This window comes from Chenopodium album, chromosome 2, assembly GCF_948465745.1.
Source record: "Chenopodium album chromosome 2, dcCheAlbu1.1, whole genome shotgun sequence".
In the NCBI taxonomy this organism is placed as follows: domain Eukaryota; kingdom Viridiplantae; phylum Streptophyta; class Magnoliopsida; order Caryophyllales; family Amaranthaceae; genus Chenopodium; species Chenopodium album.
This window is the reverse complement of record NC_137835.1, coordinates 13,446,736-13,465,262: the sequence shown is the minus strand read 5'-3', so window position 1 is coordinate 13,465,262 and position 18,527 is coordinate 13,446,736. Positions and strand designations below refer to the sequence as shown.

Below are 18,527 nucleotides of genomic sequence, written 5' to 3'. Positions count from 1 at the left end.
ATATGAATACGTGGAATCCTAACTGTCAGCAAATTCCGTCAACATATAATTTCCTGCAACGCCATTGGTCCCTCTCCCGTGCACCAACCTTAACACGCCACGTATTCTAAAACATCTCGGTGTTTCTAGATTTTGTTCAATCATAGCAGTAATCTATTTATATTCTCTCTCTTCCTTTTTTATTTTCCCTGTTTCTTCTTCACTGTGTTTCTCTCTCTAAAACAAAAAAATACAAAAACCGAAAAAACTTCACAATTCCTGAAAAAAATAATAAACTAAAAATGGGTGTTGGTATGAAGCTTGCGCCATTAATTCTGGCGACTTTGATCATCTTTGCTGCTGAAGCTAAGAAGGCATCAGACCCTTATAAGGTATATAAACCCTTCTTTTTAAATGATTTTTTTTTAAAATTTTTGAATTTTCTGCTCAATTTCTGATGGATTTTGGGTATTTTTTTTTTAATTTTTGTTCTTTTTTAAATTGGCTGGGTATTATTTCTGCTCAATTTGTATTGCTTTTGAATTGGGTTTGTCAATTGTTAATTTGTATAGTTATTTTGGATGTTAAGTTACAAATTGTGAAATTGATACAACATTGGGAATTTGAATTGTTTTGCTGATTCTTAATTTGTTTTTTGAAATTGGGGGTAGGTTTGATTTTGTGTTTGAAGGGAAATTTAAATTATTTTGAATTACTTGTTGTAATATTATGGTTACATTGGGGAGTGCGTTTTTAAAAATGTGGGATTGACATAATGTAATTCGTTCCGGAAGACTTCTATTTTAAGCAGATTAGTGAGTGAAGATTTGGGGTGTATTGATGTTTGTTATGAAACCGAGGTTAAAGAATAAGGCGTCTATTATTCACTCGGGTGTACCTTGTATAATGGAATTATTAGAATAGCTAGTGTGGTTTGATTCTACCTCATTAGTAGAGCTTGTTGTTGATGTTGGATCATTTGAAATTGAAATTACATATCCGTATATTCTTAATTTCTTATACATATAGTGATGTAATACATGTATAGCTCAAAATACAAACTCTTCCGAGTCATAAATTTTTAAATTTTGAAAGGATTTAAAAATACTGAAGATCATTGGCGAGTTATCTAAGAATTTTAGTAAATACTAAATTGAATATGCGGAGGCACCTAAAAAGAGCTAGCTTGGGAGAGTGTGTATTCTGTATATACACAATAGCCGGGGGGCCTTACCGCCTTAATGAGTTAGCTTTAATTAGAACATTGCCGGGAATCCGTGATATTGTAAAAATCTTAATTGGTACCCATGGTAGTATCCATGATCTGCAATTTTGTATTGCTGTTTGAACTTTTGCGCATAATGTACCTTCAATGTAAAGCTTCTGAAAATATATTCTGCTTTGGGAATGTCTTTGGCTAGTTTGGTAGTTTCTGCAGTAGCTGCACCAAAACTTCACATATTCAGACATTTGGTTATAATTTACTGTAATATTTTTATTTTCTTCTCACTTTTGAACTTTAGGCTTCATTGCCTAAATTAGTGGGCTGGTGTGGCATGGATACTATTTAAGTATCTCTACAGAAACAAAATCAAATTAGCAGGGGGAATATTAGAATGTAGATCTCTGGAATGAAGTGTGTAGCTTATACTCCTATTTTATGCAACAGTTTTTCGTCATTGAAAGAACGTAGCTTATAAATTTTTATCTAATCCTAGTCGTACACGGTCTTGAGAAACCTTTGTGGCTAATGTGGCTCTGCCGCTTTATCAGTTCACTGTCGACATTATGATTTTTCATCAGAATATTCCTTATTTACTAGATTCTCTTAACATTTTTGGGCTCCTAATATTTTTTTTTTTTCCCTTCTTCAGGTACTAGGTGTTGATCGGAATGCCAGTCAACGTGATATTAAGAAGGCTTTCCACAAGTATGTTCTTTCATCCACTTTGTAAAGCATGTAGTCTACAGTCATTGTCTTCGAATTTGGAACAATATTAATATAGTATTGATTGATCAGGACTTCTGTGATTCTCTCATTGTTAATATTCCTTCTAGTGTTATGATTTAGGAAAGACGATGACATGAGATGTTTTCGTCTTATCTGTCATGCTGTTCTATGCTAAAATGGGCTAGCCTTAGTTTTTACTGTAGAGGCATTAGACTTGTAATTTTATTTTATAGTAGATGTCAATCAACTTCTGTAGGAATGGAAATCAACTATGTGTTAATTACCATGTATAAACATGTCGTTGATGCAAGCTTATTGCTTTATAAGTTGATAATTTTAACACTTCATTGATGCTAGCCTAAAGCTTATATAAGTTTATCTTTAGTAATGAAATTTCTTGTCATCTTGTGTGATATACATTGCTGGTAGCCATATAAGGTTGGTTCCTTCTTCTTCTTAACTTACCTGGGAGCTATTGTGTTCAAGCTAATACTTCATTTCATTTCTTTGGATGATGAAACAAAAATTTTCATATAATGCTATACGTAATCTGTTGAGGAGATAATAATATACATGATATTGTCTTTGTCTTTCAACTTAGAGCTTGCTTCTAGGGATGTGCATAATGCTTACTCTTACCTTTCTTGTTTCTAGGCTTTCTTTACAATATCACCCTGACAAAAACAAGAATAAAGGAGCTCAAGCAAAGTTCGAGGAGATCAACAATGGTAATGTGTAATTATCCTTGCTTTATCTGAAGTAGATGATTGTTCATTAGGGTGTACATTCAGTTTGAAGTTGTTTAACTGTTGAGCTCATGTTTTTGCAGTTCTCATATCACAATTGAAGAGATATGTAGGAAATTTAGAAAGAGTAGACGACTCTTAAAATCTTTTCCCCATCCACTATGTATTGCACCTCAAAATCATTTTCCTGTGTACCTTATATTGCCCTTAAAATCTTTTCCTCTTCTAACATACATTGCATACTGTGCATATATGAGAGCCGAGGTTATAAGTGTAGCATCATGAATTTTTTATCAACGGCCCAGAGGCTTTATAACCTGGGGCCAAACGTTTTTTGGCTTCAGCGCACTTTTAAAATAAAATGTAGAGCAGACTAGGAAATGTCATTGCCGAATTGGCGGCTTTTGATATATGTTTATAGAATAGGATTAAAAGTGCGATTAAGGAGTATTAGAATTCTGAGGTAATGTGATAGGGCTGATAGAATGGTGTTAACTTTGATCTTCTGTAGAAGTTTAATTTCTATTTCTGTACTTCAGCTTCGTTACCTGTGAAAATAATGTTTTTCTATGTTCTTTTTTGGCTTATTTCGAGCTGTATATGCCTGGCATATTTGACATTCTTTTTGCACAGCATCATAAACTCCCTCTTATCCTGCCTTTCATTATTAGGGGCAGGAATGAAAGTGGGTGTCTTTGACCTTTTTTTCTCTCTTGTGTGGCTGAAATTCTGCTCCTTTCTCTTTTAAAGAACCTATTGATAAATTATTTATGAGAGAGAATAGCTTGAATTGTATTGATGATCTTGGCTAATATTTATAGCCTACATAAGATAACCTACACAATATAAACTCTATCATATAAACTTCCATAAATCTATCTTAGAATATCACTAAGATATATTATTATCCTAAATATAATATCATAAGATCTATATGGAAAATATATCACAATAATATATTTTCCTATATTCCTAACACCCTCCCGCAATCGTAACGGCAGTAACACGAACGTTACGATTGGAAATTCGCATTGTGTTGAAGCCGATCGAGTTGCACCTCTCTGTTCGTGTTGCCTTCAATTTTTTTATTTAAAAAAAAGAACTTTTGCTGCCACGGCCCTTTGCTGGTGTCCATGGTCTACTGTCACGGCCCTTTGCTGGTGTCCGTGGTCTTTTGTCACGGCCCTTTGCTGGTGTCCGTGGTCTTCTTTGCCACGACCCTTTGCTGGTGTCCGTAATCTTCTTTGCCACGGCCCTTTGCTGGTGTCCGTGATCTTCTTTGCCAAGCCCTTCGCTGGTGTCCGTGATCTTTTGCAATTTTTTTTTTTTGTTTTTTTAATAATAAACAATACGCCAAACGTGGCTTTTCTTCATCTCCATGGAGATGCAATAATGGAGGAAGCGCACTCAAACACTACAACCTAACCAAATCACATATGATCATTCATATTGATCACATACACCAATAATAACCCACGTATCACATGTTTATTCCAAAAAAAAAAAAAGATTAAATAAAAAAAAATAGAAATTTCAAAGAGCAATACTATTGCATAGCGGAAGCAAATTTATGAATCCCACCGGTGGGTTTAATATTCTAACCCACCGACAGGGGGAGAATTTGTGTGAACGGTCCCAAGATTTAACCTGCTCTTGATACCATGCTAAATTATTTATGAGAGAGAATAGCTTGAATTGTATTGATGATCTTGGCTAATATTTATAGCCTACATAAGATAACCTACACAATATAAACTCTTATCATATAAACTTCCATAAATCTATCTTAGAATATCACTAAGATATATTATTATCCTAAATATAATATCATAAGATCTATATGGAAAATATATCACAATAATATATTTTCCTATATTCCTAACACCTATTTTGAAAATTTCTGAGGTACCTATTCATCATGTATATTTTGTGCAGCTTATGAAATTTTGTCTGACGAGGAAAAGAGGAAAAACTATGACCTATACGGTGATGAGAAAGGTGGACCTTCCTTTGATAGTGGGGGTGCAGGAGATTATGGTGGATACACCCACTTCACGAGCGGAGGATCAGGGGGGCAGTGGCAAAATATGGGTGGGGGTGGCCGAACTTTCTCCTTTTCCTTTGGTGGATCTGGCGGTGGAAACCCATTTGGTGGATCTGGTGGTGGAAGTCCTTTTGGTTTTGGCCTCAATGATATGTTTTCAAACCTTTTTGGTGGTAACATGGGCAGTGGTTCTGGCTTTAGCGGTTCTGGTAGATCATCTGGATCTGGTGGTTCAGCTGGATCACAATCTGGGTTTAAGAGGCCCCCCAAGACTTGTCGTGCAGTAAGTTCACAGGTGTTTGAGAAAGAAATAAATGCCAAGGGTATTACTTGGCTTCTGCTTTCTTATACGCCCTCAATGATGTTGGCTCAGCAGTATGAATCTATCTTGGAGGAGATTGCTAATTCATTGAAGGGAGCTTTAAAAGTACAGTCCTATTCTTTCTTCTAGAAAATTTGCCGGTTTCTCATAACAGTACAGTGCTGATGCTCATATTTATTTGTGCAGGTTGGTAAAATTAATTGTGAGACTGAATCTTCTTTCTGTAAGAATCATGGAATACATCCTCGTCGAGCGCCTAGATTATTTGTTTATTCCTACATAACTAGTGAGAGTGGCTCCTTTGTCGAATATAATGATGAGTGGGATGTGAAAAGCTTGAAAAGCTTTTGTCAGGAACATTTGCCAAGGTTTTCGAGACGTGTTAGCCTGGCTGACTTTCAGCCTTCATTTGGCGGTGCTGGGGAGAGATTACCTCGAGTTATGCTTCTCTCAACCAAAAAAGATACACCAGTGATTTGGCGTACTCTTAGCGGCTTGTATCGCAAACGATTTATCTTTTATGATGCACAGGTATCATATGTTTGTTCTGGACTTCCTTCCCCCCATCTTCTTAACCTAAGTCAAAAATAAAAAGAACAAAAAATGAATATATGGAAGACAAATAATACAGGGAATAAAGGTTTTTTCAATGTTTGTGAGATGTGGAACATCAGACTGTTACCTATTTATTGTTTAGTCCTGATATAATAATCCATTCAATTATTTGAAAAGATTTAAGTTGGTTCCATTATATGCAGCTTTGGGGAACTTTGTAATACAATCATTGGTGTCAATTTGTTATAAAAATTTAGAGTGCAAATTTAAAGGGTAGTTTTGGCTTTTGATTGATTTTACAGGTTCATGATGTTTCTGATCCAGAGGTGAAAAGGTTAGGGGTTAATGCACTTCCAGCTATTGTGGGGTGGCTGTCAAACGGAGAAAAACACATACTGAAAGCAGGAATATCTGTGAAAGATCTAGAGTCTGCTGTTCAGGAACTTGGTCTCTTACTTGATGGTTTTGAAAAGAAGAATAAAATTGCTTCAAGTCAGACTAAGAAGTCTGAGAGTGAACCTTCTAGCAAACAAGTACCACTATTGACAGCATCTAATTTTCATGCTCTTTGTGGAGAAGATAGTCCTGTTTGCTTAATTGGTGGTTTTAGATCATCAAAAGCTAGAGACAGGCTCGAATCAATTCTATCAGCGGTAAGTGGGATCTTTTTGATGATAGGACTTCTTAACAGATATGACTCATATGAGCCCATTAAATCAAATCAAGATTCACTCTAATCGAAAATACAAGTCATATTAGGCATTCATACAAATCTTTAAAATTTGGTTAAGCTTAGTTGAAGTCGCGTTAGTTTTGTCATGTGGCTGTAATATTGCAGTGATTCATGAAATGCCTATTATGTTATTTAAATATTTTGGTAATTAATTTTGCATTTATATTGTAGAATGACTTATATTTAGGACCAAAACAATTTGGCTAATTCAATTCATATTTTGATTTGAAGAGAGTACTAATATCTGATATACATTTTTATTGTCTGCAATCTCTGCATGACTCTAGCGTGGTTTGGCCATGAAAGTTCCATTTTGTACCTGTTTCACCATACTGTTCCATTTTGTACCTGTACTGGAAAAGTTCCATTTTATTGTCTGCAACTCTGCATGACTCTCGATCAGCTAACTGTGTTTGTATGTGGTTCCAGGTTTCACAGAAATCATTATCAAGGAGAAGAAATCTGTCATCTGAATCCAAAGATTCCATCTCCTACGCAATGGTAGATGCAAAGAAGCAGCAGTCTTTCTTGGATGCTTTTGACAAAACTGGATTCAGGTCGTCAAATAGCTTCTTGGTGGCATACAAACCTCGGAAAGGGAGGTACGCTGTGTATACTGAGGATCTTAATGAGGAAGAAACTGAGAAGTTCATTGGCTCGGTCCTCAGTGGTGATGTACAATTCAGCAAAACGCGGCAAAAACCAATGATCGTGTAGAAAGATTGTGATGTAGTAACTCTAGAAGAATTGTAAAGTCAGTGTATAGAGAATGGATTTAACAAGAATGTTTAGAACAAAATCACCCACTTATACAGGGAGCGTGTAATCAGAGTTTAGAGGGCTGGTTCGTTTTTGAGTAACTATAGTCGAAAAAATGGGTAAAATATGGGTCCTTTATTGTACATACTGGAAAAAATGGAATGACATTTCATATGTAACTAGCTTTTGGACCCGTTCTAAGCACGGGTTGTGCATAAGTTATGATTCATACTTTTTTTTTTTTGTTAAAACTCACAAATTGCATAAGGGGTCAATGAATTAAATAAAACTAGCCTTTTGGCCCGTGCGATGTACGAGTTATTCATATAAAATTGTATTGATAGATAAGTGAGGAAACATTAGTAAGTCATTATAGGGTATAATATGTAATTGGAAACATGATTAAAGAAATTAAAATTTTGGAACTTTAATCGAAAAAGAGGCTTAAATAGAAGGTGGAAGGGCTAAAATTAAAGAGAGAATAAGAAAAGGTTGAATTAAAGGGTCGGGAGAGATGAAGATGAGAGATGAAGTGTGTATGAAAGATAAATTATAAGTTTAATGAAAGAATTAAAAAAAATGGTGTAATAAAAAATTATTAGTGTAAGATGACATGTGACACTATGGTTAGAGAAGTGTAATAGAATGGATGAGGACATGTGTCTTTCTTAGTTTCTTGGTTATAGTTTTTAAATACTAAGTATAGATATAGATATAGATATAGATGTGATTAGATTGAATATAAAGATAGAGGGAGAAGAGGAGAAGCTTAATAAAATTCAATTTGTTGAATTTAAGTGGAGGCTATAGAATGCATACAATCATCTATAATATTATTAAAACTTATGGGAACAACGTGCTAACGGCATGTGTCAGTCATATGCCACATATGCAGTACATGTCATCCTATGTGTCATCCCTCTTATCTCATCATATTGAATTGTATTAATGTTTAGTCTCTTTAACAAAAACTCTTCATTGGTCTAACTTTAATGCTATATAATACATTATTGTTTAATTTAATTGAAAAACTTTTCATATTGACCTCTTATTACATTTTCATTTAGTTATTAATATTGTTCAACATTAACTCTTCTGAATTAATTTAATCAAATTTATAATTTATGATGATCCGGGACATCGCCCGGGTCAATAACTAGTTGAGAATTAAAGGGGGAAGCTGGAGAAGTTCTTTGTTAAACTAAGAAAATAGAGTGATTATAGATAAAGGTGATTGGGAGGAGGACATGTGGCAACTATGGTTTGTATTTTTAACTACTATCTATAATATAGATAGATGAGAAACATAGACGTCTGATCATCTCTGTCACATACCGTTACAAACTATCCCTGGGTTTAATTTGAAGCTGAAAGTTAATAATTAATTTTTGTATGAATTTAAAAGAAACTAACATTTTGAGATTAATTGTACTATGTTATCAATAATTATAATCAAGGTGTGACATTAGGAGGGTAAATTAGAGTTCTTTACATAATGTAGTGCACAACAAAATACAAGATTATCATGTTATTAAGTTTTTTTTAATTTTTTTTCTAGAACATTGTGAAGTCCATTGCCCACCTCTTAACATACACATAAAATTATGGATGCAAATGGCATGTGTACATCAATTGTTGTACACGCATGTATTGACCCGAGTGTACAATAAAAATCTTCCCGATACTCAGCCATATACAAGGAGTAATAGCTTAGGATAGAGAATAAATTTTGTTTCCTTTTCAATGAACTGATTATTAATATTCATTTCTTTGTGCATATAATTAATTAATTATTACAAAGTACACATATAGAATAAACTTTGTCAGTATGCTGTTAAGAATAAGTAGCTTTGAGTTGGTGCTTATACTAATATCCTAGATTTGTATATATAAGCCTACCAAATAATGATGCAAATACACCAAAAAAATAACCACATTTCTGAAAAATAAAACTTGTAGAGTTGTAGATAGAAGTGTGGACGAATGTGTGGGCGCCTGAAAAAGAAGGGGTACAGTGGATAAATGTAGTAGGGGCACCAAAAGGACTGTGATAGAGAAATCTAGGTTGTGTGATGGTTACAACTCATGCAATGGGAATAAATACCCAATTTTAAAGTAACACAACATAATTTTTTAAAGGTTGGAATATATTTAGAAAGGAAAAAAGTGTTACATAATGTCAAGAAAAAAGAACAATTTTACAGCCTAGGTTTATACACAACGTACTCTAAGACGAAGCTTCTAAACCTTTCACTCAAATTCGAAAGCTCCTCTACCTTAATTATTGGTTCATTGTAAAGTCAAAATGCTACAATAGTATGTATAATTGAGATTTGCTCTCTAGGCACAACTAAACACAATATATGGTCGAGCTAATTAGATGATTTAGTATAACGTTACATAGTTTTGGTCCATTTTAACATGACCGAGCGTGAATCAGGTAATTTAATAAATTAGCATTCGTTACTTTGCATGATGGGTTGAGGTAATATAATTTAAGTAACGTTTTTATGTGCAACACCTTGATGATGCCACTAACTACGTACGATGGTCTAAGAAAATTTGGTCAAATTGGGAGAATAAATTGAGTGGTGAACCTAAGGTAGTGAGGAGCTTTGGATGGTGCAAAGGTTGGATATAAAGTGGTGGGAGGAAAAAGCTAAGGCAAATTCCAAAGGAAAAAATGTTAGCATCTGATTCTAGTGAAGTTGCGGTTGAGGAGAAATAGATAGGTAGAAGAGCATAAATGTGTTATTGCTAAACTTTGACAACAAAGTTACTTTGTGTCTTATTCTGTGGAGGCCCTCAATAAAGAAGAAAATTCTCAATGCAATTTTATTGTTGTGTTGTTCTTTGATGGCTTAATTGCCTAGAGCATCCAATTCCTTGAGGAATCTTTATGTTGTATTACTCCGCATTTCTTTTATTCAATTTTGACTATAGTTAGATAGTTCGATCCTATCATGTAATTATATTATTAAGTACGAAAATTAGATTTTGGTATAGTTATAACTTATAAGAGGTTGGTCGAAAAAATGAAAAAAAATGGTCTTTTTATAAATTATAATATAGTAATCTTTATGAAAATAAGGCTTAAATGTCTCTAAGCTATTGTTTTCATAATTCATATATTCTCTCTAAATCAAAGAGCATATATGAAATTAAAAAAAAAAAAAAAAAAAAAAAAAGAGCATATATGAAGCCATGAAGGTAGATTCTATTCTATAAGAGTAAAGTTATTTTACTAACATGTACTCACTTAGCTTTGCATAAAACTAAAACATGTGTTCCAACAATAATATAGTATAACCACTTAGCTTTCTCCCTTATAATTTTAGTAATGATTTAAAATAGAAATCTTTCAATTCAGCTACATATCTAACACTATATTAAAAGGTTATAACACATTAATTACATTTTATTCACTCTCAATAACGACAAAAAAGTTAAGTTATACACTAATAACTATCAAAAAAATAGAACTCTCTCCGTCTCTTTATTAATGTCCACTTTCTCTCATTTATTACTCACATAATAAAGAGAAAGTGGACATTAATAAAGAGACGGAAGGAGTATTTGTAATTTTTAGTGTCAAGCCTCTAATATTATTCGATTATGCATACATACAAGTATAATTTAAGTATCCCAAAATTTTATATATCTTCAAGAGAGAGAAAGATAGGGTGCTATGTGGTCCATATTAGTGTGATGATAATGGATGTCAATCAATTCAATTCATCATACACAACCACATCTATTTCCACCCCCACCCCAATTATTCCATAACATAAAGGCATAGCTTACTCTACACTTAACTCAAACTTCTAACAACCCACAACTATATTCCTCTTCCCAAGAATTCCAACACCTAAAATTCTTCCCTTGCTCTTTTTCCTTGTTTTTCCCTCTATTAGAGTTATTCATGCATGCAATAATATTGATTGATTCCCTAAAAAATACACCTCCTTTGTTCTAAACACTTTTAATACCACCTTTAATTTTTAGCATCAAAATTATTATGAAGGGTTTAAACATAAACATATCATCTTGTACTTCACAAGACTCAACCGCTATAATCTCTTCCAACATGGAAGTAATACTACCATCCTCGTCCTCATCCTCATCCTCCTCCTCGTCTTTCACCCCTGGAAGCCGAGCAATTGATAGACACAACCCTATCATCACGGACGAAAGAAGAAGTGGAATTAGTAGTACTAACGGTTCGTGTGCTAGTACTCCCATTGGAACCCCTTGCACCAACCATGTCCTACAAAGAAAACCTCCTACACCAATTAGCCCAAAACCTCATCAAACTCATACCCCACAAAAAAAGGGTAGTAACAAACTTCCTACATTAACCAAAAAAAAGACTAGCAAAAAAAACGTTACTAATAATGCTACAAAACCAACCATTACTAGTAATAATATTATTATTGATAATGGTGATGATGTTCATAATAAGAGTGGTAGAAGGAGCTTCTCTAAGCCGTCTGATTTGATCATGAAGGCGGCGGCGTGTGCCAACACTAAGCCTGGTGTAGACTACATTAGCCCTCCTGAATCATCTAGGTATCTTTTAGATGACACTTCTTTTCTTGAAGTGTTATCTGATTTTGACCCGGTCTTGAAGCTTAAACCTTATGATACTAACCACCATAACGACGGCGTCGAGGTTGTTAAGCCGGAGGCCGATTCTAAGCCTCCTAAACCACCTTCCTCAACCGGATCATCGGACCAGGTTTGTAACTCATCTTTCTTAGTAATGTGATTTATTAATAATCCACTCGTTAATTAATTAATATGGAGTAGTACTTATAGTAATTTTTAAAAGGTGACGTATAATATATGTTGAATACTTTGACTCTTACAACTTTTGTACACTTACATAGGTTTTAATAAACTAAAGTTTTAGTGTTTGTCTTTGTGCTATATAATGATCTTAATTGTATAAAGATTAGGACATGTATGATTGTTCTTAAAATTTGGATCATGTTGAGTTTAGAATGATAAGAGTATATAGGTTGATTACGCATTTCAACCATTAATTTAAAGACATAAGCTAATGAGCGCCCCCGGGGCGTTAGATAAGAGAATGAAAGTGGAAATATTAGAGAAAAGTACAAGACTACAGTAGTGAATTTATTGGTTTGGATGGCAGGATAAAATTGATGCACAACGGATAAATACGTAATTACTTAAAAAAAAAAAAACAGAAATATAAAATATGTGAAATTATAATGATGATGATGGCAATTTGACTTGGCTAGTCTATAGTTGTCGCTCGTGGGGTTATGTAATTAATTTCAGTACCAAAGTCAAGGTTTATATAGTACTCGTTAAAGAATGAAATGACTCTTTTAAGTTAAACACCACTTTAGTCCAGGTCCTAAATTCAAAGGTAAGGTTCTACTTAAGATTTAATTTAACGCCCCAAATATATGGATGCGAGCTACCTTTGAATTAAATGTTTAAGCGATGATACTTGGAAAAAACTATCTACTACAGTATTAAATAAAGAGTACTGATAAATAGTAATAGTGAAATCCAACTCAATATGATTAATGATATCTTAATATTATATTAGTAGAGGGTTAAAAATTACCTAGTGGGTAGATGTAGCTTTGCTCGTGATATTTAGGACCTGTTCTCTTCAGATTATTTTCAGTTCAGTTTTTAATTTCCTTCTCTTATAAAATATTCAGTTTATTTCAACTCAGTTCAGTCAATCAAAACATGCCCTTATTGTATATGTTGATGATCAAATATGTCTATATATTATCCTTAGTTGGTATTTTTATGCTAAAAAGAAAATTGCCTATATTGCATGTAAAAGTTCAAACAATTTATAGAATGATAGAGTAAATATATATGGGTGATTCTACTGTTGTATCTTACTTTTTAGATCTATTTTAACTTGTTATTTTTTTTGAGGCAAAACAGTTGATATATTATATTTTAACTTGTTATTGATCAAAAACAAGTTTGTGTTCTTTAAAAAAAAATAAAAATAAATTATAAGTTTGTAAATTTTGATTTATTTCACCAATTTGAGAACGAAGTAATAAAATTTTCAGCATATTTTGACCACTAAAGTCAAAAGCAGTCTGATTTATACACAAACACACCTTTATTACTATACCAACATTAGTCATATTAAAGTAACAAATATTTTACTGAAAATAATCATGTATATCAGCTTTTGTAATTTGGAAGTTATAGAACACTACTGAGTGAGTAGTAACAGCTCCAATATTAGAAAGAAAAGGTTAAAAATAGTAGTACTTGGTTAGTAATGATGATGTTTGATGTACTATAAGAATTGGTGGGTGGTGACATTAAAACAAAGATTGATGATTATTGATGTTTGCAGGTGGTGGTTCTGAGGGTGTCATTGCACTGCAGAGGTTGTGAGAGAAAAATGAAAAAGCATCTCTCTAGAATGCCAGGTAATAAACTTATTCATCATCATATTGCATCTCATTCATTTAGTAATCCTACATTCGTTCAAACCAACTTTATAAGAGCAACAGGGGACGAAATGTTCTTAGTTAAGATTTCTACATAAGTAAATTGCAATTATACACAGTAAGATGTTATTGTCTTTTCTCCATGTTTTATTTGCCTAAATTTAAAACTACTAGATGAAAGCCCGTGCGATGCACGGTTTTTATCTATAAATCTCATGTAAGGATAATTTTTTTTTTTTTTTTTTTTTTTTTTTTTTTTTTTTTTTCTTCTGTAATTACACCATACAATATGTTGATTAAATTATTGTGCTGATTAGGAAAAGGTTAATTTTTATTATTTAACATAATTTTAAAAGAGATCTTATTTGTTGGTGCTAGTTATGTGAAAATTAAATTTATAATTAATAAAAAAAATTATAAATATAATATCTTATTTGTCGGATAATAGAAGAAAAAAAAGTTAAAATATAAGTTTTTTTTTTTTAAACAAAAAAAAAAATACTAAATCACTAATTAAGATGGACCCTCCCCTAACCCTTGCAAAATTCATTATCACTAATTAAGCATTTACCAAATTTGCCGGATAAAACTTTTAACGTTAAAAGATATATTTTTTAAAAATAATTTTAATCCTAAATCAATATTGGCATTTTTCTTACATGACACATCAAATTAAACACTCATATATATCTCATTCGTGAAGATTTCTTATGGGGTAATAATTGTTTTTCAAAATTAAATTGTGAATTTTTTTTTCATTGGTTGACTCTCAAATCTCATTCATTAATTTTTCTCAAGTGGTGATTGATTTTTTAATTCTAAATTAAAATAAATTGTAATATTTTTTTTTTATCATTTGTCATACCTTTTTATATGTTATTTAATCTATCGGATATTAGAATAAGATACTAATGTTAGATAAAAATAATTTAAATTATAAATCACTGTTCGTAATTATCTAAAGATAATTAAATAAAAGAAAACTTTTAGTTTTTTTTAATAATTTAAATCCTAATTAATTACTATTCATTTAATTATAAAATAAAATACGAATTTAAAATTTTAATTTTTCAAGATATTATTTTGCTTTTTAAAAAGATTTAAATCATAAATCCTCTTTTTTTTTTAAACTATGATTCGTTTGTATAACGAAAGTACATTGTTGTTCTGTACATGTATAGTTATAAAATCACTATATTCTTTCACAAACAGTAACTTAGACCACCATTATTCTTTTACTCCATATCAACTTTATACAATGAAAAATTAATAAAGTAAACCCAAAACTATAAGGTAAGATCGAATAAAGATGGTGAGAGTAATAATAAAAAGATATGACTTTATAAATTTTTAAATAGTTAAATAAAAAGTATATACCAAGAATGTTGCATTACTGAAATTAATCTAATTGAATAAAATTAAATCTTTATAATGAAATTTCATTACCACACTACTATAATGATTTTTACAACAATAATACATATATTCTACCAGAAACTATAATACACAAATCAAAATTATTAGAGACATCTCTTACAATTTTTAAAATTTTTCCTTCTATTATAAGACTATAGTTGCAAACTTACTTTTCCAATCTACACATTCCTCTTTTGAATTTATAAGAACTTGACAAAATTTCCTTCAACTGACGCATGGACATAATCCCTTCAAATACAGAATAAATAATATTAAATTATAATAAAGTTGTTTAACAAAATTTAATATGATAAGTAATACAATTAGATTAGGTAGAATAAACAAAACATACATCTTAGAAAATAATGAATAATTATTAACGATCAACTTATTTTGTTTACCATTAGAAAGCATTGATATACTTACATTTTTTTCCAATATTATTTGTTAATAAACGAATTAGACCTGAAAAAAAAATCACACCATGAAATAGAGTACATAAATAATATTCACATGTTTGCGTTTTTGTATTATATAGTTTTAATGAATTAAAGCTCGTGGTGGATTGTTTGTGCGTGTGTAGTATATATATATAGTGTCTATTTATAATAGAAAAAAAAATTGTATTTTTGAGAGGATGTATACAAATCTTTAATATCATCATATCTTATACTACGTGTATATGTGGAGTAGCAAATAAATCTCTTATAATTTTTTTTATTATCTAATCATGATATGGGTTGCTAGATAAGATAAAATTTGAAAATGATTGTTTTTTTTTGGCAAGTAAAGTTATTAATTCTAAAATAAAACACAAATCTAAGGGTTCGTTTGGCATCGCTGTGGTTTTCTGTTTTTTGGTTTTTTGTTTTTTAAAAGTATATTATATATGTCACATAATGAATCAAAAAATATTTAGACATATTAAAATCATGATAATTTTGAAAACTGACAACAGAAAAGTGGAAACACCTTTTTCTTGTTTCCTGTTTTTGGTTTTTAGTTTTTAAAAAAACAGAAAACTGAAAACCAAAAATGATCCCAAACAAGCCCTAATTTTATTGGGTTATTATTAAAATAAATCAAAAATATCAATAAAAAAAAACCCATAGTTACGCTCATCAAATCTTAATATTGAACATTATTTGAATATACAACCATCAAGTACCAACATTCATACGTAGTTTATTATCATTAATATTTATATCTTGTGGGTGTTTATTATCATTAATAAGTTAGATATTCATATGTAATTTGCGTGGTCATGGTTGGGTTTTGGGGATTGAATTGTATGTTTTTATTTTATTTATTTATCTTTTTGGTGTACATGTAATTTGTCTATATAATTGAATTTTTACCTTTTTTTCCATGAAAATAATTTAATTTGTTGATTTTAATCTACGTGGCATTAAAATCGGAGATATATCAAATCTAATTCGTCACTTTTATCTAGGTAGCGATTGAATTTTTTAATTCTAAAATAAAATAGAAATCTAATTTCTTATTGGTTAAAATAATACCTTTGCTTACATGGCGCTCCAAATACTCTCCAAAAATGCCTACTTTATTTATATATATTAGATTAGTTGGGTGTTTTTACATATTTTTATCGTTTGGGCCCTAGAGGTGGGCCTTCTATGCATGTCAAGCAATCTATGTCAGTGGGCCAAAGTTGATGATAGCCTTGCTATATTAAGAGCACTCTTGCTGTTTTTCTGAGCTCAATCAAGACCAACACATAAATGCTATTCTGAGAAATTAGTTATTGTGTTTGGTCTCTCAAGCTATTTGCATCGAGGGATTTTTATATACACCCGGGTGTACCGTACACGGTACACACATGAATATTTTTTCTCATTTTGATGATTGTTTTTCATTTTATTATCAAATAAATAGCAAAAAATAACCTTAGGTTTGTTGGGTGTACATAACAAATTCTAATCATGATGATTTAAATAATATTCATCGTACATACTACTTTCTCGTTACTCTTTACTACTAGTTGACACAATTATAATACAGTACTAAATTAAAGCTTAGAAAGTAAGTATACGGGGTATTTAAATCGATTGTTTTGTTAATTAGTTATTTGTACTAAATCATTGTTGTACTTTGTATTTATTTTATGAAATTACCCATTTTTACATATTATATTTATTTAAACAAAGACTTACGAATTATATTCAATAGTTAATGGTTAATATATTATATGCTAAATATTAATTTTGTAAAAATGAATAGAACATGACCTTAAATTGGACAGTAGATGACCGCAGTAGTTCACAAAATATATACGTAATAGACAATGGCAGAGTGATTGGGAACAGCCTGAAGGTTCCAAACATACAGGAGTTGAAGGTGGCTAGTTAGGCTGATTGAGCCTATTGTTTTGTCAATTTCTTTTGTAAAACTCATTTAAAAAGGCCTAGCTTTTTAGATTTTGGAAACTTGGCCCAGCCAATATTGGGTCAAATCTTGTTTGGGCCTTAGTTGGTAACAGTAGGAAAGTCACTAAGGTGATGAGGTGTAAGCCGTGTAACCGATACTTATTAGAAGTACTTGTCTTCAAAATCCGGGTTTGTCACTGGGTGACAATTAACCAGGCTAGCTAGCCGAGTAGTCTAGGTGTATAGACTAACTAAACCCATTGGCTTTCATTACTATGGTAGTATGATGGTGCATTTGTGCATAATGAACTTATAAATAGTACAATAATCATAATTAATGTATCCTTTTGATGATGGTATTGATAATCTCCACAAATTTAATGTGAGCAGGCGTGACATCTTTCAACATAGATTTCGCAGCAAAGAAGGTAACGGTGGTAGGAGATGTGACACCATTAGGAGTTTTGACCAGCATTTCTAAAGTCAAGAATGCTAAATTGTGGACACCAGCAACTACAATCTCTTCATCTTCTTCTCAACTCAACTCAAGAAACATGCAACTTTATAATATAAAATAATAGTCGTATGATATAATGTTTGTTTATTAAAGTTTTGTACATGCATTGAATTAGTCTCATAGCATGTATGTTAATTAGATGTTGATCTTGTCACAAAAAAAAAAAAAAAAAAAAAAAAAAAAAAAAAAGAAGAAGATGTTGATGTGTTCTTGTTATCTTGTTTAGTTATTAGAAATTTAGAAGTGAACAAGTTTGCTGAACACCATAAGTTTAATTTGCTTCAAGTCTACTACTTATGATGTTAATTAATTAATTGTGAGTATGTAGTTAATATATAATAGTAGTGCTGTCAAATTTCAAACCAAAACCGTTTAACTGCCCGAAACCAACCGACCCAAATGAGAACCGAACAGATTAAAAATCGATTTTTTTAAAACCGAAAACCGACCCGAAGCGTATTTTAGTAAACCTGATAAGTCTATTTTATATACATATTTATTCCTCGTCCCACGATCATATTTGTGCTTATTTGAGCTCTGCGGAGCTATTTTTATTACTAATATACGTTTTCTAGTGTTTTTGTAGAGTTGGTATTATTTTGTAGGAATTTGCAGAATTACGATAATTCCTGAGCTTATTGAGCCACTATG

At 31.5% G+C, this 18,527-nt stretch overlaps 2 protein-coding genes and 1 long non-coding RNA gene across 3 annotated transcripts; 2 read left to right on the top strand and 1 right to left on the bottom strand.

Moving 5' to 3' along the window:
* The first annotated feature begins 192 nt into the window (after nucleotides 1-192).
* Nucleotides 193-7,271, top strand: LOC145596420 (dnaJ protein ERDJ3A-like). Its single transcript, XM_081652636.1, has 7 exons — nucleotides 193-371; nucleotides 1,854-1,909; nucleotides 2,585-2,658; nucleotides 4,612-5,147; nucleotides 5,229-5,573; nucleotides 5,900-6,250; nucleotides 6,760-7,271. The coding sequence occupies exons 1-7, from the start codon at nucleotides 282-284 to the stop codon at nucleotides 7,045-7,047; spliced, it is 1,740 nt and encodes a 579-aa protein (XP_081508762.1). The 5' UTR covers nucleotides 193-281; the 3' UTR covers nucleotides 7,048-7,271.
* Nucleotides 3,037-4,685, bottom strand: LOC145596436 (uncharacterized). The gene is made up of 2 exons (XR_014103250.1): nucleotides 4,562-4,685; nucleotides 3,037-3,429 (listed from the first exon to the last, which is right to left on the bottom strand). It is a non-coding gene; the product is annotated as an uncharacterized LOC145596436 (long non-coding RNA).
* Nucleotides 7,272-10,826: 3,555 nt separating the features above from the next.
* Nucleotides 10,827-18,169, top strand: LOC145596404 (protein SODIUM POTASSIUM ROOT DEFECTIVE 3-like). Its single transcript, XM_081652635.1, has 3 exons — nucleotides 10,827-11,827; nucleotides 13,460-13,535; nucleotides 17,750-18,169. Exons 1-3 carry the CDS (start codon nucleotides 11,108-11,110, stop codon nucleotides 17,935-17,937), a joined length of 984 nt encoding a protein of 327 aa, XP_081508761.1. The 5' UTR covers nucleotides 10,827-11,107; the 3' UTR covers nucleotides 17,938-18,169.
* Nucleotides 18,170-18,527: the final 358 nt, after the last annotated feature.